Below are 21,956 nucleotides of genomic sequence, written 5' to 3'. Positions count from 1 at the left end.
TGATTTCAACAATCAATCTTCAAAGCGTTGTAATATTTCCAGCAATGCTTATTCTTCAGCATCTCTCAGTATTGAGTCAGATGATTGAATTAACGATAAAATAAAGCCGCTAGGAGCAAAAATGCAAAAAATACATTTTTCCATACTAATCTCCATATAAATTTCAAACGCGATGCTGTAAGTGGGGAAGCAACCAATCGTGCTGTGTATGTGTGTTATGTATGTGTCAATGCGTATATGTGTGTATGTTCGGAAATCAGTAAAATGTTTACAGTGAAAAAAGGACTTTTCATTTTTAAAATCCTGTATCTCAAAATCGGAACATAGTACCTCGGGGTTTTAAGCTTTTCCAATGTAAAAATGGTCAAAGAACACGTTGGTGAGGTTATTTCCTGAATAAAAATATACTCATTGGGTAAAAAATGCATTTTTCACACAAAAACTTAAAAATTGTTCATTTGGCAACACTGCACACCAACAAATTATTTTTTTATGAATTCCTTGAAAAATCTTCTTTCGAATGGTTACCTTAGATTCATTATAGACCTCACAGTTCCAGAGATATGTACAAAACAATATGATGAGTTTCATACATTTGTCCGAAAAGGGGGAAGGTCTTATTAATCGTGGGGAGGTCCAATCACCACGAAATTTTGGTTTTTGGAGTATAACCCATACATAAACAATTGGTCAAAATTTCATTCAATTCTAAGAAAGTCGATTGCACGTTTGCATTTTTTCTCGGTCACTTCATATGGAATGACCCATATGACTGATAACAGATTCAGCAACATTGTGATTCCACGAATACATTAACCAATCATATCGTTCAATGATAAACATACGATAGGTGTTTGTTTTCTGGGTTTAGTGTGCGTAAATTTCGAAATACGGCAGAGTTGTTTTTCCGTGGAGCAGCCATGTTTGTAGTTTCGATCGAAACAGCGTCATGTATTATTTTACGATCAGTTTTTCATCGGTTTATTCAATTGCTTTTTGCTCCAAAATTTCCAAGGAAGGTAAGTAATGATCTTGGTAATGACATTATAGTAATTTAAATTTTGATCAATGATGAATACAATATAATTTCCTCGATAATTTTCTTGATTATTTCCCAGATTCATCCCTCCATTCATCCATCAGTTTTAGACCTCGTTCGAGACAATGGAAATTCAAATTGATATTTGTGTAAAACTGTTTATGGGTAAGTTCTTTTGAAAACATTACACTCTGCAATGTTTTTCATAAGCATATTTCTTTTCTTCGTTTTTGCAGTCAACGTTGTAAGATGAGGATGGCTGTTTTCCAGGCTCCCTGCAGAAAAAAACAGTATGAAGTGCTATTTGATTACTGTATAAAATAAAGTATAAAGTGCTATTGTTTTCTCGTACTTCATAAATACATCGGATTTACTTTAATAAAACATATATAAATTATGAAAATATGGTGTATTTTATTTAAACAAGGGGAATTTATTTAATACTTTCACTACTAATAAAAAATAAGAGATATGGTGCGCGTATTTTTTTTATTTTTATCATTCTACCATGTACAGATTACATCCCATATTGTTTTATCTGTAAAAAAGAGATTGTAAATGAACCAAACCATGTATTGTGCATCGAAAAATATGTACTGAAAAATGAACGTTTTTATATGGTAATTATACTTAACCGCCCATTACCCATATACTTGATTCGCCAAACACAATATAACATACTGTGAAGACCATTTATGAGATGGTTAGTTTATCATATGTTTAGATAGCAATCAGAACAGTTGGGATATCATTATATACAGTCATAAATGATCTGAGGGATCATCCAATTATGGTTCACAATTATGCGGGATGGTTTAGTTGAAATTTGAATTTTCTTATAATTTTGTAGTTACATAATTTAATGTTGGAAGCCAAAATTACTTATTATTCAGCACAAATTGATATTTACCAAGGCTTTTATAAAGCTATAGCCTATCTACATTAATAATTTGAGGAGATTCACAGTGATTATGAGTGATATGAATCATATGAATGAGCGATATGAATCAGAGTGTAAAATATTCGAAATTTTTTAGTGAATTCTATTTTTCTTCATTTGTCAGTTCACTTCCGACGCATTCATAGTCGGCTCTGGACAGTCAATATTCAGTTGAATATTAGTCATTGAATATTTATGCACATTTTACAAATTGATAAATTATCTGAAATCTGAACACGTTTTAAATGAGTAAAGTGGTTTATCACACAGGACTGAATCCGATTTTCATCCGCGAGGCACTTTCAGCGGTAAACATCAACATAAACAATGCTAATTATGTTTTTTTTCTGCACATAGTAAACACATTCAGTGACAGTCGAATGAATGATTTCGTGGAGTAGTCGTCTGACTATGTCATTCTATGTTTTGAATAGTCATGCGATGTTTGTCAAAATTCGGACTGAAGTTGCTTCATGAAGATGAATATTTTAAGCTCTGGATATGATATAAATCTTTGAATATACGTCTACCTGGGGCGGTATTGCTAACTGTATTAAGAACTAGGTCATCTCCAGGATTAAGAGTCGTCTAACCCTTAAATGCATTTCAAAAATACACTGAATGTTAAATGACCCGGTTTGAATTCGAAGTACTTGTACGGATTTGAAGAACACAGACTCTTTCTCAAAACTTATTCTTAAGGTGGCGGAGGACAATTTAAAACTACACAGAAAAAACGAACATTGATGTACATAAATGCCTTGTACTTTACTTATGAAAAGTGGTTATTTTTCTTTAAATTGAGAGTAAAAATATTCGCAACAAAAATAAAATATTTAATTGAAAAGTATTCTTCGTCGGGTCTCCGAGTGAATTCAAAAGTATTCACTTTTATCAAAAAAACTGTGAAAGTGTCACATCAACAACGAAACAACAAAATATTTTTGCCGTATGACAGAAAGAGTGGATTTGAATTATTTTCATCTTCTCTTGCGCACGGTGAATTAATTGAAAGTTAGTTGCAGCAAAAAGCACGGAAAATTTCTTTTACTCCGCGGACCGCGGTTTTTTTTCGCAACTAATCACATTGATCCTGCTATTGATCGTAAGTTTGTGCTCTTAAATATTATTTAGAACGAATAATCTCATTTCCTACAATTATCTACCATTTTGTTTAGCTTTGTATAACTCGAAATACGCCATCGATATGTTCCAGCTTTGCCAAACCTGGAACGTCAAACAAATGTGCAAAGATGGTGCTTCCACTGGAACTCTTGCTGGTAATTGACTTTACAGATTATTTTCGCTATTGGCCAATTACGATGTTGCGATGCCATAGATTTTGCATTAATTTTCACGAAAATAAATAGTTTCCCTTGTTTTTCATTTTCAGATTACTGACTTGCAAAGTGGAGCAACTCGATTTCACCGGATTAGGAGATTCGAAGATTTCTGGGAAATCAAATCCAACAGGCCATGGTAGACAGAATTGAAATCATGTCTAAAATGACGCTAAACCGGATACGATAAGCGCACTAAATCGCAGTGGAACGGAGAAACTCCGTTGCATAAAAATGCCTAGCCAACGTGATTGTATTGTCATTGCTGGGTGCGGCTGGGCTATCTCACCGGCAGGTAAGTCATAATTTTTAAACAAAAGCATTTAAAGTGTCGGTAACACGAAAAGTTACTAGTACAAGCAGCGCCAAACTCCGAATTAGAAAGAAATTTGGCGCTTCTTTTTCTGTTGGAAATCGGCGCAAGACATGGTTCTTATGTGATATTTCTTTTCCTACAGATAAATGGCAACGATATACACAGTTTCTACATGTCACGAAACGCATCCTGACGAGTGAAGATGATCACTTTGAGCGAGTTTTAAGAGCTGCTAAATTAAGAAAGAAGAAATTATATTTAGATTGAAATTATGAAATAAAAAGGATAAATTAGGTAAACATTTGCAATGGTTGAATTAATGTAATGAAAAAATACTGGTTGATGAGGGGTGGGAGGTTCCTTTTGAAGCAAAATGAAATCCACTTTCTAAATGAAAATATTCCACTTTGTTTTCAACAGTGTGATCATTTATGGATCTGAAAGTTGTACAGTTTTGTTTTGAAAGTTCGAACTTTTAATTTCAGAGTGGCATGTCACTTTTGAACCATCGTTGGCGTGAAAATTGTTGCACTTTTATTTTAAACATACGCAACTCTCTACGAAAAAGAACCAACGCAACTTTTTATTTTAACCAATGGTTTTTTTAATTTCATTAATGGTTTTTCTTTCTGTGTAGTATCTTAATTACTGCTAAGGAAATCCGTCCGACCGAAGGCAATATTGTCCGCTAAGCTCTGGTAAAAGGGACGTTTGGAGTCTATAAATCCGCCTGTGTATCTGATATGTACATAAATATGTATTGAGTGTTTTGGTACTGATTGTGATGATGGTCACAGTGAATCAGCCCCGCGTCCATGGTGCGCTGGTATTACCACAGAGAAAAGACATGGAGGCACATGGAGGCTCATACAAAATTTTGTTGAAAACGTGTGTAAAGCTCCGCAGCGCCACCAACGCGGGCTGCCCGACATACAAACACAATCTCACCAAAGGCGTTGGCTTACATTACGTAAACAAAGTGATGCTGCCATCTAGTGGTGAATCGGAATGAACACTAGCGCTGAAAAGTAAAATACGGCTAATTTTTACCAACATTATCAGCACACTAGCACCGCGTAACGGGGGCATAACGACATACTTCAAAATGACCAGTACAAAGCTTTACACAACTTCACGATCAAAGATGAACGTCTGTTCTCTGTGGTATTACTGTACAATGCTATTTCGTGCTTAGCTTTATAACAAAATGGTTTTACTTTGTCAACTGGACATTGACTAATTGACATGTTAGGCTGACCAGATCATTTCGGTGAAAAAACGGGACAAACGCGTTTGCAAAACGGGACATCTCAATAAACCTTGTGATATAATTTAAAAGTTTTAAAAATTTCAAAATTTATGGGCTTAATTTTCATTTTTCGTTTAAGCAATCAGAAATATTTTAGAGTGAGTCATTCACCACCATAACATTCTTTTGTATTAAGTTAGTTGTAGAAAAATATTCAACCTCAACTATAAATATTTCACTCTTCAAAGGGACGTGGACAAAAACACAAAGGAACAGAATTTCTAATTTTTCATAACGGAATATCATAATGAATCCCGTCCACACACATGGGAGCGCAATTTGCAGACAAGCTCCTGATGTGTAAACTAGGTTTAAAGTACGTCTAAATTTTCCCTCGGTTCGAAACTGCCTTAAACTCGATTTTGTTCAATTGATTTTTAAATTATTTTTTTCATGCCGTCGTTTTTTATAATGAATGATTTCGAAATATTCAGAATTATTTAGAAAGACTTATATTTCGAATCAAATTATTGAAAAATATGTGGTAAAGCAGATTTGAAAAAAAAAATGAATTTCCTATTTCGGAAGATTCAAAAATTCAATAATCGAAAATGCACATTTGGTTTTAGATTCCCAAAATAATTGCCTAAATTTGTTTGAATAATATTTTGGAGCTCTTTGGAAGAATCAATAAAAATACGGGACAAATTGAAGATTTTTTAGATTACGACGGGACAGCACAATAAGGTCTAAAAAACGGGACTGTCCCGTTAAATACGGTACGTATGGTCAGCCTATGTATACATGAATCGTTATAAAATATATTAACAAACTATAATTAAATGGATATGTTTAAAAGAGGGATTATAAGATATTAGACTACAATCTGATGTAACACATGGTACACAGCAGGTTTAGCATTTCAAGTTTTGTGTTTCTGATTTTTTACATCTTCAGCTAGAAAATAAAAATGCTTATTTGAAAGCAGGGCAGAATCATATAAATTATTATAATTATGGCGAATGCAAGAGAAACAATAACAAATCAATAGACTCATATATTTTTTTGACTTTCGGGAATCCAGAATTATAGGTCCAAGCAGGGATGCCAGATTTGAAGACATGTCTTCGATTTGAAGACATTTGAATCTCTGTGAAGACATTTATTTCGTGAAGACATTTTGAAGACTTTTCAAAATATTTGAAGACTTATCTACTTATTCAAAGATACTTGAAGACAATCAATAAGCCAGCGAGAGAAAATATAATTTTATATATTACTTATAATTTTGCGACTTCTACATGTATATTAAACAAAAAAAATGCAAAAGGTATAATAGTCTTTGTCTCGGGCTTAGAATCTCAAACATAAAAAATACATTCCTAGGCTGATAAATGCAACGCATTTTTGGCCTCATCCGCACTTAACTTTGAGTTGAGTGCTGGTTAAAAAAATCCCGATGCCGTATATGTAAAAAGGTATTTCAATCATTACATCGGAACGCAATGACCGATCTAATTTACGGCAAAAATAGATTGAACTGTTCTATGACTTGATTTAATCTTTTCAACCGTTGAGCTGGAACCTGAACTTTTTCTTAATTCCTTCTGAATTCATTTGATCTTTTCGGTATTTCCATGTGACTTTCTTCTAAATATCCGACGGAAAACTCTTTGAATTTTCCGTGAATTTTTGAAAGAATTTTCTGTGAAAATTTCAAAGAATTGTTCGTGTAAAATAAGGAGAATTTCCGATAAAAATTATGAGGAATTTCTTGTCTTTATTCAAGAGAATTGAAATTGGAAATTCAGTACAAAATTTATATTTAATAATTTCCGTAAAAAAGTTATAAAGGAAATCCTCCAAAATTTAAACGGAAAATTCATCTTGATTTCCACAACTCCCACAATAAATGCACTTTAATTTCCACAAGAAAATTGTCTCAATTAAATTTCATAGAAAATTCTTACGAATGTCCATAAGAAATTGAAATTGTCAAGGTAAATTTCAAGGGAAACTTGCTACACACTTTCGTTAAATGCTTCCTTGAATTCCTTTGTTTATTCTTCTAGAAAAATCTTTAGACATTCTTCCGGTGTTTTCTCTGCGAATTCCCCTATGAATTACACAGGTGTACTTCAAAAAAACGTCCTGGTATTCTTTCTGTAATCCCTCCAGGAAATTTTCCGGAATTTCAGGGAGTTTTCCGAAAAATCCTCCAGGAATTCATTTGGAAGATCCTCCAGAACTCCTTCGGTAGTTCCTTCACGAATTCCTCCAGTAATTTTTCCAGGAATTTTTATCAGGGATTGCGGTGGAAGCTCCACCAGGGATTACTCCGGGATCCCCCTCTGGAAGATCCTTTAAGAAAGTTGCCGAATGACTTTTCAAGAATGCCTCCGGAAGTATATACTATGAAATTCATCTGGTATTTCGGATTCCAGGATTTCTTTCGAAAATTTCTTCAGCAATACCTCAAGAAGCTCCTCCAAGAATTCATCCAGAACTACCTCCAAGAATTTCTCCAGAAGTTTCTTCAGGAATTCCACCGGAAATTGCTTCAATAATTCCTCAGGAATATCCTTCAGAAATTCATCAGGAAAATCCTTCAGGTATTCCTCCAGAAAAAACCTCCGGAATTCATCCTGAAGTTTCTACAGGAATTCCTTCTTAAGTTCCTCCAAGAATTCCTCCGGAAGTTTCTTCTGAACTTTTCCCGAAAGTTTCTTCAGTAAATATTCTGGATGTTCTAACAGGAATTCCTCGGAAAATTAAGAAGTAATTAGAAGCTTCAGCCAGAAGAAATTAGTTATAAGTTATAAGAAGCTCCATCAGGAATTCATCCAGAAGTTGATCTAGAAATTTTACCGGAAGTTCCTTTAGAAAATTCTCTGGATGTTTCTTCAAGTATTTCACAGTAAATTTTGAATCTTAATTTGGTATTCTTTAAAAATAAATTTGGAAGAATTTCACGTAAAAATTCAGTATAAAAATCCGACTCAGTACAAAATCCAGGGGAAACTCGTTATAAAAAAAATAAAGAATTTTAAAGAATATTTTCTTGAACTCTAACTATTTGTATGTAAAAAAATTAACATTATTCACCATTAGTAAAACAAGGAGATTATTGAATTTACAAACCTATTGAACCTATTGATAATCGCATTTTAATATTGAAGACATTTGAAGATATTTTTAAACGACTGTGAAGACATATAAAAATATCATCTGGCATCCCTGGGTCCAAGGCAGAGCTGATGAGCGGGTTTATTGAGATTCTCACGACCGAATGTGTGAGTGGCGATAAAAGGAAAACAAACACTCCTAGATGGTGAAACTCAACAATGCTTGGGTTAAAATGAGTATATTTTCCATATATTTTTTGACTCCTTTGCAATCATTGTGATGACCCAATCAATTTTGAGGTTATGAGCAGAAGGAAAACAAACATGTATTTACACATGCCGAAGTGCACATTAGTGTGCGAGCACTAAACGTCACTCATCTCAATATGATATTTCCTCACTCGAAAATCATTAGTAAGTTGAGTAAATCGTGAAAAAGTAAAATTATGAATCGTATGGGAATTTCGCATGGGCAGCTCGGAACGCGCATTTCCGCCTACTATGCAGGACAACGTCTGCCGGTTCGACTAGTACTGGATAAAGATTGACGCTTAGAATGACCATCTTGCCCCACTTTCCCATAAACATGATCAAATCGTTTGTCAGATATGTGTTATAGACAGGTGCCTTGCTACAATAGATGGTAGTAGCATCATCATCAACTTCATTTACTCATAAATTTCCCATTCTGTCTGGAACAGATTTTGAATATTTCGGTACATATGAGAAATATTTTTGAAGCCCTGGTACAGATGGAAATGTGGCAATACTGTGCGATTTGCTCGCAATAAGTTGCATTGGGAATCTTGTCCCATTGTTGCCTATTGACAATTGGCCGGATCGGGCTAAGGTGCCCGCCAGAGTAAACGCGACGTGCGATGCGACGCGACGCGATCATTATCAACAGGCTATCAAACTGCACTGTCGCGTCGCGTCGCATCGCACGTCGCGTTTACTCTTTACTGGTTTGAACTAGTGAAAAGCGTATCATGGTTTGAACCATTTTGAAATCAGTAGAAATTACCATCTCATTGGCAGGAAATGAACCTAAAATAGTATGAATGGAATATTTAGGTATACTGGAAGTGATAGAGTTTATTTAAACATTCGTACATATAGTTTAAGTAATAAAATAAAGCGATTTAAAAACGTCCTGAATTTGCGCCAAATCCCCCCTACTAGAAGCATAATTTCAAAAAGCTCGTAAAGGACGCATTTTATGACACAGGAGTGAGATCAATATATCAAAAGAGCTCTATTTTCATCTGTAATCGATTGACGTCATCATACAATGGATTATTTTAGGTAGACTTGGCTCATGTTTTCCAACAGGGGTATACATAAGCGCCATCTCATGAAATTTTATGAAAGCAAGGCAAAAATAATAGATGTCGTTGTAATCCAATGAAAAATGTCGTATAACTTTTCATAAGTACCATATGAGGAATAACTCTATCAATCTAATAACTATATAGTTTATTTAATTGATATGACTAAGGATATGACACAATCTGCATTATAATGAAGCCAGAATTAGCATATTTCATTTATATGTGCGATTTTTTCGTATCCACGCCGCAAAGACAAAAATAATTTCTTGCAAGTATTTACGCAAACAGAATACGTAATTACTAATTGAAACGTTCTCGAAAGTTGAACTGGATTTCTGTTTTGACATTTGAAAACAAACCCAAAACAAACATAAGCAGTATTTCCATCGACCTGCAAAAAAGTAAACATGGTTTTCTCTTGCAAATTGTGTGGTATTAAGAAAAATAAAACTACAGAGGAACTTAAATTACATAGTTTTCCAAAGGATCCGGATCGGTTGTCGTCTTGGTTGGCTATTTTGAATATTAGTGAAGCTGGTTTTGAGTCAGGCAGAAGTCGCATTTGTAGCCGTCATTTCAGCGAGCACCAGTACGAAACCACCGTTTGTCCTTCAGGTATGATAAATTAAGTTACAGAGATTCAGGTAGAGAAATACATATTTGTTTTTATTATTTATAGGTAGCTGCTTCACGAGACTAAGGAGCAAGGACGGAAATCTTCGTTTTACTATCACTTGCATCGATGCTCAGTAGGCAGCTTCGTCATTGATTCGTGTTTGTTTTGATCAGATGCTCGGCGATGCAGGCACGAACATCTCGCAGCATGCTGTCAAACTTTCATTTTACCGCCCGATCTTCAATAGCCGATTGATAATCGAACGTAAAAAATGAATATCTAACGGGGCTGAAATGAATATTTTGTATTGCGGTTAATTTGTACCGATAAATGATGATTATTTTACTTTAATTACTAAACAGATGCATATATTTTAGGAATCTGACTTCAAAATGTTGAATCCATGCACCGCAGTACGAAATGATATTCAAATTTTGAGATTTCAAATTGAATATCAATGTGCCAAGCTGAAGATTCATTTTGACACCGCACAAAACAACGCTGACACCGAGAGTCGACGCTTGCTGCTGTTCGTGCACAAATTCGGGAAGGACTAGCAACTTGATTTTGTGTTGGATGTCAGCTGTTTGAGTGTAGTTGAAATGACTTTTTCTGTCCCTGCTAAGGAGTGATGCGATACCTGATATTCTAATCCGGTTTGAAGTGGAAAGGAACGGAAGTGTGTGCAGAACGTTTCAAAGTCGACAAACCGATCTCCCGATCCTAAATATGGATCATTATGGCCCGCCAGCTCAATATGTAGTAAAAAGAAAACGGTCAGAAAACTCTCGATACATGGAAACTGCGAACAAGAGGCTGTGCAAGTCACCTGTAAGTATCAAAACTGGGAATATTCAAAAATAAATTATTCATTTCTTTGGACACAATATATTTTAGGATTCATTGAAGATCGACACAATAAAAAATGAATTTATTGAGAACACCCTTCTTCTTCTTCTTCTTCTTCTTCTTATTGGCATTACATCCCCACACTGGGACAGAGCCGCCTCGCAGCTTAGTGTTCATTAAGCACTTCCACAGTTATTAACTGCGAGGTTTCTAAGCCAAGTTACCATTTTTGCATTCGTATATCATTAACACAAATAACACAATGATACTTCTATGCCCAGTGAAGTCGAGACAATTTCCAATCCGAAAATTGCCTAGACCGGTACCGGGAATCGAACCCAGCCCCCCTCAGCATGGTCTTGCTTTGTAGCCGCGCGTCTTACCGCGCGGTTAAGGAGGGCCCCATTGAGAACACCCACGATGCAGTAAACACGCCATTATTTGAAGATAACAATGAAGTCGTATTGGACACGCAGGGGCAACTACGTTCGTTAACAACGTTGGATGAAGACGAGGTGTACACTGTCGGTGAAATTGTCATAGAAGACACAGTTGACGAATATACAAAAATTCTTCAAAATTTAGAACTTTCTCATAAATCACCGATCCCTCCGCATTCGTCTAAAGGATATATTGTTACAGAGGAACCAGATGCCACTGCTTGTAAGCCCAAAGTAAAACGAAGAAACCATCAATTTCAGCATATGGGTCCAGCATTGAACATAGAGTTCACAACGTCAGACGAGCTGCATTATTTGACTGGATTCGACAAAAATCAATTTGAATATATTTTTTGCTTAACGCTAAAGAAAAACAATCAGAACTGGCCTTGTTATGGAATTTCCTTGAAAAGTCAGCTCCAGCTAACTTTGATGTTGATTGTTCCGAGTTTGTCGTCGACAAACCTTCTGAAATATTGAAACAACAAATCACGTGGTCAACCTATAAGCATCGAAATACGTTTAAAGTACTTGTGGGTATTGATGAGAACGGTTTGATTATTTTTCTTGGCCCTCTATTTGGAGGGTCAGCTACAGATGACATAATTGTTGAAAAATCAGGTTTACTAGACTTATTATCAAAAGGTGGCTATGTATTAGCTGACAGAGGATGACAAGTGATGTAATGGCTGAAAAAGGAATAATTTTAAACAAACCCCCATCAAAACGTGGAGAGCAGTTGTCAGAAAAAGAAGTGGCCAATACTAGAGCTATCGCCAGTCGAAGAGTTGAGGTAGAAAGGATAATTGGATTAGTAAAAGATAATCGAATTTTAACTCAGAGAATAAGCCACTTCTTATATCCTTTGGCAGATAAAATTGTTACTGTAACTTTCAAATTGACGAATTTCAAAAGGCCGATTTGTAAGGGTGTGCCATAAGAAGATGTTGATGTAAATAAAAAACTTGTTGATTTAATTGTTAGCATTGTTTTTTTCTGTTATCGTCGTAAGTTTACAACTTGATATGCAGAACTAAAAGTTGATACCAAACTTGACACAGTATTGTTCACAAAAAACGTATTTGTAATAATGGTCAATAAGTTCAATAGTGGATGATATGAAACATTGATCATAACCAATACAATTAACTTTTATACCCTTCTCGGTATAGACCACCAAAAAGCATTCGTTTGCTCCTGTTAGACGATCCCCACCAGTGCGTAAATAAAGCCAAAATAGCAACCTCTATCATGACGCGAACTCGCACCGGTCGTTGGTAAACGGGTTTGGGAAATGTAAACGCAACCTTCGGTGAATAGCGAGTTGGCAAATTTGGCGACCCGCTCCAACCGTTGCCAAAACATCACACGGAAATAAAGAGTAACGCATAAATAAAAAATGTGCCGCCTTCTGAAAAATTGTTCGGTTATTCATCATCAAAACCCGAGTGGTGCGGATAGAATCGATTTGGTTGTCAAACTGTAGCCAAAATTTTCTATTGTGCCGGAGCCAAACATTGAAGATTGTGGTTATGTTCGTTTCTGATCTAATATTGAGAAGTATTGTTATTATTTTGGGAAAAAATAAAAATAAACTTTGCTTGAGTTTTGTATTCTTTGTAACAAATATTCTCACATTATATTTCGAGTGGAAAATTAGTGGGAATGCAATTAAAAAGGACTCGTTACGAAATTTCACGAGATTCAGCATCTGATTGGAGCATCAATGTATGTAAACAATCGTAAAGTCATGTAGAGTCTAGCGCATTTGTGCGCCCTCGTGCAGCGTGGAAAGAGAAATTCGAAGAGCGGGAAATGTTTGACAGCCAAGTAACTGCAAAATAATTTTGTTTATGGGAGTGATTTCAAAATATCCCTCTGCTCGCTTGAGCGCAGAAAAGCGGCTCTATCCGCAGCACCCAGATCAAAACCATTATGATGGAGGTCAGTTTAGTTTGGATTTCAACTGATTGGCGGCGCTAGTGCATATGAAATAACCTGATAGGTTAGATATCTCGAAATTTGGAATTTTCAGAATATTGGCGTCTTCTACAAAGTTGTTTGGGAGGTCAAAACCATCATGACAAAAACAAGTTTAATTTGAAATACAACCGCTTGGCGGCGCTAGTGAATTGGAAATAACCTAAAAGGTTAGATATTTCGATACTTGAAATCTTAAGAATATTGCCATCTTCTACAAAGTTGTTGCATATAAGCTAGCGCCACCTAGCAGATGTGTGTCTAGCTAATCTGATAATCACAAAATGCATTACGCACATATTTATATTACAAAAGTTGGAGCGCGTTCTGAAAGATTTGAAAATAAATAATATTTTTTTCCTGATTTTATTTATTTCCGTGTTTGCCTCAATAGCAACCGGATATTCACCACCGGTGCGAAGCATGATTGCACTTCAACAACCTTGATAGAAACAACCGGTGCGAGAACAAGTGCATAAATAAAATATGAACGCATTTCGTTCCTATACTAGACACTCATTTGGATACACATCGGTGGGGATCGTCTTACATGCATCTAGTATTGCACTTGGGAAAAGTACGGATGCTTTTTTTTTAGATTTCCTTCTTTATCCCAGTAAGAAGCACACGACGGTGATTCATTTCGAATGCTGTAGGGCGATTTGATTTCTAGAACGAATTTTCCACAAGTAGAAATTCCATCCGGTGATCCTGAGAGATAATTCCGTTCACGGTCAATAAAGAGACCACACTTTCGAAAGTCATATTGTCTATGGGATGTTACGAACATTTCATAAGCAATATCTTCCTTTTCACGTCCCCAAGCCAAAGAGGGTATATTTGGTCCAATAAGCTTTTCAAAACTCTTCTTTGCTGGTACACAACTTGGCGGTTTTTTATTCCTCTCGCTTGTTTGCATGGCGGTGATAATGCTGTGTATATTCGACGCTGTCAGCCTAGATTTCCGGTATTCAAACCACGCTGGATTGTTCGACTGGTCAAGTGTTTCGTTCTCGATATTTCCAATTTCTTCGTTCGTGACCATGTTAATTCGATCCACGTACTCCTTGAACGGAAATGTGGTGTAATCGTGATCGTTGTATAAAGCAATCATATTACATTCGCTTTCCCTATTGAAACTCGTATGTAAACCGATGTTGAGTGCAGCATCAACTGCAAATTTTGTAAACTGAGTACAAGGAGTTCTGTCTGTATTTAATACGCCGGTACAACCAAACAACTCATTGATGGTTTTTCCGGATTGATCTTCGTCGCTCAGCTTTGGAGGTTTGCGCCACATCTGAGTACTGGTGGTGTATAATATTAGTTGGTATTGATTATACAGGAAATCACACTACTGCACAGCATTGCACATATTGCATATCTCAAATAAACACTCTAAGCAGATCAACAGAGCAGCTACGTGCCTACATGCCACGGAGTTGCCTTGACCCGCCGGACATTGGCAAGTAGATTTTGAAATGCTCTGTGGTTGATAATTCCACAAGCACGCGATATTGCACTCCCTTTTTCATTGCTTTCAAACACCTTACTTGAATGTTGTTGAGACTTGTCTGAAAGTTGAAGATACATTTATGGTAAAATCATTATTTAAAAAAAAAAACCTGCATACTTTGGAAAAGCCAATTTGGTGAAGATGGTTTGCAAGGTGGAGCTCGTCCCTCCTTAAAGCGTTTCAACGAATTGCGAACCGAAAAGTATTCTCTAATGCACTCGAAGCTCAACCAACCCAACGCCAATTTATCTATATTCTCAATAGAGCTAAATTTCTGAGGATTCTTGAACGACGTATCATCTTCAGCAAGTACTGGCTATGCAGATATTAGAGTTGAGTTCAGGCTATTGCTTTGCCAGTTGTTTAAGCTGAAATTGGATGTAATCGTTATGATACTGTTTCTTTATTTCCGGTTTTCTTAGCGCTAAGTTCTCCGAGCTCGTCACGCAGTTCTTTCACTGTTTTCGATTATGTTTTCCGGTTTATGTTCATTTTGAACAAAAGAAATTTCACCATTTGCTTACAAACAATAATCAGAAAACTGATAATACACGAAACGTCATGAAATGACGTACGCTCTGAGGCATTGACGGAACAGGTCTATCGTGCTGCCATCTGTTAGAAATTTAACTTTTTTCAATAATCCGAAACAGTTTTAAATAGTTAATATAGTAACATTTATACAAGGTAAAAACTGATCATGGTTTGAACTAAATCCGTACCATGGTTTGAACATGTAAATGCAGTCATGTTCTGCTGCTATCCGCTAGGAGCGCTGCATGCGCATAGCTGGAGCATTTTGTTTACATTTCCAATATGAGAAAATCGCAATTTTCATATCGATAATTTAGATTTTCACACGTTTCGAGTTACTAATTGAATGCGAGAAGATGAATATTACGCATTGCAAGAAAAATTTGGAATGCTGGAAAATTCAAAGCGCCTTAAATGAATATTTTCCTGGCCTAGTGATTGACGACAGCCATGCTAAATTTCCAATGTTTTGTTTATATTTATAACTAGCAGACCCGACGAACTTAGTTTCGCCTAAAATTCATTTATTCTCTGATAAGATCTCGAGTTATGCAAAAATTTCAGTTTCATTTGTATGGGAGTCTCCCTTTCCAAAGTGGGGAGGGGTCTCGAACCATGTTAAGAACCTTCCCAGGCCCCAAAAACCTACAAAGCATACAAATTTTCACGCCGATCGGTTCAGTAGTTTCCGAGTCTATAAGGTTCAGACAGACAGAAATTCATTTTTATGTATATAGATTTTGGCATTTCTAAATAAATAAATTTGAAGAGGAACAGGATTAGTGGGGATGTTGAGGCCTCTTTTTATTCGATGGCCAGTGAGGAATCGCACAATTCCGAAACAAAAATAACCGAACAGAAGATTCAATGAAATTTATAGGTAAAGATTATGGATTTTAGGGGGGTATCGAGGACTTGACGACCCCTCCCCTGGCCACTACGAGTTGTGGAGCTTGCCTAAGCTGTTGGGTTTGGCAGCGGGTTTATATAAAAATCAACAAGTATCTGCATGCAGACCCTACCAAAGCGACTGGGCTACGCTCATAGCGCATTAGCCCGAATCCTGGTGCTGGGTAGTACTCTCTAACAGACCTGATACGATGGTCTCATGGTAAGGCAGAAGGTTCATTAACCTTCCGGGACACCGTAGTCCAACACCTTCGAAAAAAGCACGCTTGTCGTTCACAAGAACGGAGGGACTGCGTGAGTGGTTCAGGACCATGCGAGTCCGGAAGGTTAAGCCGCCTGTGACCAATCATTATATGTATAACAGTTTTAGGACATGAAACTATAGGAAAGCATTCTTACAATATTGTTATGAAGTATAAATAATAAAACATATTTAATTGATTAACTGCCTGAAGTACTGAACAATGTATATAAGATTTTTATGCAGTCAACACCAACATAATTATTAACACTTTTGGGGTAATATTAGCTTCAATATAAAGGTTTTCATAATACAACGGGCCAAAGGATCAATTTACTACATTTTGAACCTGTTCACACATTATTGGTAGGGCACTGACAAAGACTAATTAGTCTTTGGTGTTGGAATAATTATTCCATGTTTATGTAAACCGCATTCAAATTGTTGGAACTTAATGACAATTGATTTTGTTCTAATTATTTAATTGAACTCAACGCACACTATGTATGATCTGTTCTATGCGGAGATTGCCCTCTGCGCGTTATTTCCGCGTAGCCTTCCAAATTTTTCTTTTTCTCCGTAATAGTAAAACAAATTTGCTTATAGATTTCCTCAGAGTTTCATGCATGTGATTAGTATTATATTTAGGAGCTGCTGTCTGCTGTAGTAGTTCAAACCATGGTACGAATTTAGTTCAAACCATGGTACGAATCAAAGTTATGTAATTATTAATTTTTTTTAATGAAACCAAGCATAAATATGTGCACCCAGGAATGTTTTTAGAAAGATAATGAACTAAGCTTCCATACAAACTAGAAATCGCAGTTCTAACATGTCTCTTTAATGAAATAAATCAACTTTATTTTGACGGCTCATCTGAAACCCGCCATTTGGTTCAAACCATGATTGGATACCCTAGCTTATTTTTCAGGCACTTATCTCCAACCGATTTATTCGCAGCATTAAATGGGGATTTTTTTTCTGTCTTGTGGCTTTCTATTAGAAATGGGTAAGATTGTGGGCTCAAAAGTAATGAAATAGGGTAAAGTGCCCAATAGTGGACCCCCAACCAATAGTGGACCCTCCAGCTATTTTTACATTATTAGCATAATATAAACATTTTGATATGAAATTCCTTCTGGAGAACCTACCTTAGTCATATGATTTGGTTACATGCATTAGAAATGCTATGGAAAGTAAAATTAGATGATTTTTTATAATTCTATAAAAAATAAACACTAGTGTCCATTACAGGAATATTTTGGAGCGAGTTCAGTCAGACTTTAAAATGTTAATTTTAACAAATAACGTCGAGTATTTGTTGTTAGGGTCTGTCTCAATTGGATAATTAAACTGAAATTAAACTTAAAAGTGACATTTCAATAATTATCAAATAACCCTGCTCGCAGAGCAAGATTACTTTTGACAGATATCGAATCATTTTCCATCGATGTCTTGTTGGAATTGCTGGGTAGCACCAGCCATTCTTATAACGGGGTGATTTTTTAATTTTCGAACTGTCACTTTTAAGTTTAATTCTCCAAATGAGACAGACCCTTAGATATCAAGCAAAATTAATATGTTGAAAATTAATACTCCTTATGACATGAAGAGCAAAATTCTGCTACTAGGGTTCCACTATTGAGCATTTTACCCTACTATTTATTCAATGTACGGAAAAGGTACGATTACCGCTAGTTGGATTAATCAGGGTTTATCCATCGTATTTATACTATTATCAATTCAGTGCAAATCCGAATTATAGCCGCTAACAAAGTTGGATTTTTCTCACAATTCGTACGTTAAACGTAACTTCGGAAGTGTTGCGCTGTTTTCATTTGGTGATGTGCTATAGAGCGCACTACTTCCGAAATTAGGTTTAACGTATGGTTTGTGAGAAAAATCCAATTTCAATAGCAGCTATAATTCGGTTTTCTACTGTATTTATACTATATTAACTAATTATATATTAATATCGTGCCCCTTTCCCCTAATTGAATAGGAAATTCCATTTTTAGTGGGTATGAATTATTTCCACAGGTACTATTTCGTATAAGGTACCCACCCGCCACTTACCTCAAGCACCACTTTATGCATGTTGTCCAAATCCTTGAAATACTCCACCGTATCCGGGTCAGTGGCATAGAGGTGCGAAACAGCCGCGACCGCATGACAGCACTGTGCTATCACTGCTCCCTTTGGCCATGTTTTGGCAATCTCCCCGTTTACCACCACATACTGAATCAGTTTAGCTGCTGCACTCGAGGACATTGTGCAAAACTTCCGCACAGACCGAACGAGATCTTCCACTTCCGATAAACAAACCGGCCGGCGATATTCCAATTCCTGAACTTCACCAAAAGCGGGGAAATCAAAACATTGAAACGAGGGGTGCGTCGATAGAATAATCAAGATAGTGAAATATACTGTGGCAAAGTTTTCTGTCCGTCCGTCGCGTCGCTCTCGTGAAAGCTCTTCAATCAAATCAAAACAAAATAACAGAACAAAATTGTTTACAGAATCGTGAATTCTGCTGCAAATTAAGTGGAATAAATTAAATACAGTCGCTTATTGAAGTGCAGTTGAGCTGTAAAATGCCTCCCAAGTTGAAATTTACAGAAGGTATTTGATTTTCTAAATTGTTCTAACGTGTAATTCAACTAACGATGATCGGTTTCATTACAGGTGAGAAGGTTCTCTGCTTCCATGGGCCGCTGATCTACGAAGCCAAACTATTGAAAAGTATGGTCACGAAGGAAAAACAAGTTAAATATTTCATTCATTACGCTGGCTGGAATAAGAAGTAAGTAATTTCACTTGTTAGAAAGTTAGGGAGCCCATGAAACATTTTAAAATCCTAATATGTTAGGTAATAAATTCTGGTTTTGAGAAAATTGGCTAACAAATGATAAGCACTAAATTAATGATTTCGTGTGTGTTACTTCTACGTGAAGTTAAACGATTTACAATGATATGGAAATGCTAATATCATCTTCCAAACTCGGACGTACATGTTCATGATAGCATTAGAGGCGAAAGTATAGAATTGATAGTTCCGTTAGGATACGGCAGGCATGAAGAATGTTTTTATAGAAGTCGATTTGAAAGCGAGCGGAGGGCAATATTTGTGATGGCACATATCACACGACCTTCCTTCTGCCAAGCTCCCGTATGAAGGGGGAGGGAAGAATATCAGTGTGGAAGCTGATATATCTCCACTGGCAAAAGGAAGGTGGTTTGACTTGCTCATATGCCATCGCGTGCGGAAGGATTTGCTATCGACGAGTACTGTCTCCGAATTTCTAATATGACATCAGCATGCTGCTATCATGAACATGTACGTCCGAGTTTGGAAGATGATATTAGCATTTCCATATCATTGCAAATGATAAGCAATTTGGAAAAATCGTTTTCGCACCCTCATTGTAATGTTTTCTAACACTTGTTTCCTTATTTTTAGCTGGGACGAATGGGTTCCAGAAAATCGTGTCCTGAAATACAACGAAGCGAACGTTCAGCGCCAGCAGGAAGTAAACAATTTACACTCGTCCTTAGCAGCGAAGAACAAAAAGACCAACGTCAAGGCTAAAAAGGCAGACACCAGCACCGGCGGGCCTTCGAGCAAAGATAGCGACTCGCGAGCTTCGACACCTTCCAAAGAGATTGCAAAAGACAAAGAATCTCCTGCCACTGCACCGGCATCTGGATCTGTCACTCCGACCGTATCCGGATCGAGCACTTCATCCAGCACTGCATCTACCAGTCGTAGTAGAGCTTCGACAAAAGCGGGAAACACACCTGCCCCACCAGCCAAGGACAAATCGGAGGAGAAGGAAGCGCCAACCACAGAGAAACGTAAATCGGAAGATGGCGGAGAAGGTCTTGCTTCTAGCCGGAAGAAACGAGGTCGAAGCGACACCACTGCCTCAAACGTAGAATCGGAGGAACAGTTCGTCTCTAAGGTAGAGGTAAAAATCAAAATTCCCGACGAGTTGAAGCCGTGGCTGGTTGACGATTGGGATGCAATTTCGAGACAGAATAAACTAGTGGAGCTTCCCTGCAAAACAACGGTCCATGAGATTGTGGACAACTACGTCCAGTACAAGAAATCTAGCAAAGCTTCAACGGCAACAAAGGAAAACGCCGTACAGGACATCGCCAACGGTATCATTGAGTACTTCAACGTTATGCTCGGTTCGCAGCTGTTGTACAAATTCGAACGTCCACAATATGCCGAGATGATTCAGAACCATCCGGGACGTCCGATGGCAAAGATCTACGGAGCATTCCATTTGCTTCGGCTCTTCGTGAAACTGGGTTCAATGCTGGCATTCACGGCCCTGGACGAGAAGGCCATCCAGACGCTGATCGGGCACATTCAGGACTTTCTAAAGTACTTGGTCAAGAACAGTTCAACGTTGTTCAACATGCAGCAGTACGTCAACACCAGCCCGGAGTATCATAGAAAGGCTCAATGATTTTCGATTAAATTACGGCCTTTCGAAATTGATAAATGAATCGTGTATTAAGAATATTGACTTTCTTATGTTAAGATTATGACTGTATTGTTTTAAATTAACAATCACTTAATGTCTAGTTTTATTTTACAATAGAAAATAATACATGCGATTATGAATTCAATTTTTTTGTTTATTAGTTTTCTGCTCTATTAAGAATTATGAAGATTTTTTCCAAAATCAATTTTTGGTGGCTTGCTAAAGCAAACCAAATACAGAAACTATAGAAACATTATGTAGCAAATACTCTTCCGTAATCGTGTGTGCTCACTCGAGAACATTAGGGATGAATGACCGCCTGAGTTAATATCCCTCAAAAACAAACCATCATCATCACTCGAGAATTTGCGATGCAGCTTCTTGAAATTAAACTTAAAGATGCGATTGTGGCCGAAACGTAAATACTAGCCTGCCGATATCATGTAATTAACTGCAAGAACAAAATAATACTGTTTTTGTAGTTAACTATATATAGGATATCGGCAAGCTAATAATTAATAATATTATTATTGTTTTGTTTGGTCGAATCACAAATCCGAAACGGTGGGTCGCATTTCTGAACAATGCTGGCGCCTCTGCATAACGCATGCCTAAGCATCCATGTACGAGTCCCAAATTTGTCCCAATACCAAATAAAAATGGGACTGATATGTGATTATTTGCAGTATACAGTTTCACGGGTGCCGCGGTTTCATGAAAGAAAACCGCAACGCCGAGCACACATCCACATGCACGAGTTAACACATAGCGACGAACGACATTAAACTCTACAAGCAGCATCAGCACTTCTCAAGTGGGTCACGAACGCCGGGACAACGAACGCCGATAAAAACAATCACAACATTGTCGAGGGCACCGATCGATCTATGCTGAGTGGGCTCAACCGCCGCGGGACCGTCATCGCTGAAATTACATTTTGAGTTTTGAACCTTGAATAAAGTCTGTTCTGTTTTTACCATCGACCGACTCGGATCATTCTTTTAAAAGAACCTCCCCGGTAAAAAAGTTAACTGG

The 21,956-nt window shown here is 36.9% G+C and overlaps 2 protein-coding genes and 1 long non-coding RNA gene across 6 annotated transcripts in view; 2 read left to right on the top strand and 1 right to left on the bottom strand.

The window, feature by feature from the left end:
- The window catches only part of LOC134225105 (putative peptidyl-tRNA hydrolase PTRHD1), a 52,512-nt gene extending 33,816 nt beyond the window's left edge, over positions 1-18,696 (bottom strand). For all 3 annotated transcript variants that reach the window (XR_009983165.1, XR_009983166.1, XM_062704889.1), the window contains exon 1: positions 18,502-18,696. Coding sequence is in view for 1 of the 3 variants with exons in the window: in XM_062704889.1 (XP_062560873.1) it covers positions 18,502-18,696 (195 nt within the window). In the remaining 2 variants the exon portion in view is untranslated. The remainder of the gene's footprint in view (positions 1-18,501) is intronic.
- Positions 2,721-3,934, top strand: LOC134225106 (uncharacterized). Its single transcript, XR_009983167.1, has 4 exons — positions 2,721-3,084; positions 3,158-3,259; positions 3,373-3,614; positions 3,778-3,934. It is a non-coding gene; the product is annotated as an uncharacterized LOC134225106 (long non-coding RNA).
- LOC134225103 (mortality factor 4-like protein 1) lies at positions 18,691-21,066 on the top strand. Of its 2 annotated transcripts, XM_062704887.1 has the most exons (4): positions 18,691-18,816; positions 18,945-19,047; positions 19,111-19,228; positions 19,886-21,066. In XM_062704887.1, the coding sequence occupies exons 2-4, from the start codon at positions 19,020-19,022 to the stop codon at positions 20,901-20,903; spliced, it is 1,164 nt and encodes a 387-aa protein (XP_062560871.1). In that variant the 5' UTR covers positions 18,691-18,816; positions 18,945-19,019; the 3' UTR covers positions 20,904-21,066. The 2 variants fall into 2 exon arrangements, with proteins under 2 accessions (XP_062560871.1, XP_062560870.1); XM_062704886.1 differs by lacking the exon at positions 18,691-18,816 and having other exon boundaries at positions 18,910-19,047.
- Positions 21,067-21,956: the final 890 nt, after the last annotated feature.

The sequence above is a fragment of the Armigeres subalbatus genome, chromosome 3 (genome assembly GCF_024139115.2).
Source record: "Armigeres subalbatus isolate Guangzhou_Male chromosome 3, GZ_Asu_2, whole genome shotgun sequence".
In the NCBI taxonomy this organism is placed as follows: domain Eukaryota; kingdom Metazoa; phylum Arthropoda; class Insecta; order Diptera; family Culicidae; genus Armigeres; species Armigeres subalbatus.
The sequence above is the reverse complement of the archived record's forward strand: the minus strand, read 5'-3'. Positions and strand labels throughout refer to the sequence as shown.

Bases quoted from the DNA above. Each gene is read 5' to 3' on its own strand.
- LOC134225103 (XM_062704887.1), top strand. From the start codon at position 19,020: ATGCCTCCCAAGTTGAAATTTACAGAAG. The intron at 19,048-19,110 runs GTATTTGATTTT...GTTTCATTACAG, and splicing joins CAAGTTGAAATTTACAGAAG to GTGAGAAGGTTCTCTGCTTC. The intron at 19,229-19,885 runs GTAAGTAATTTC...CCTTATTTTTAG, and splicing joins TACGCTGGCTGGAATAAGAA to CTGGGACGAATGGGTTCCAG.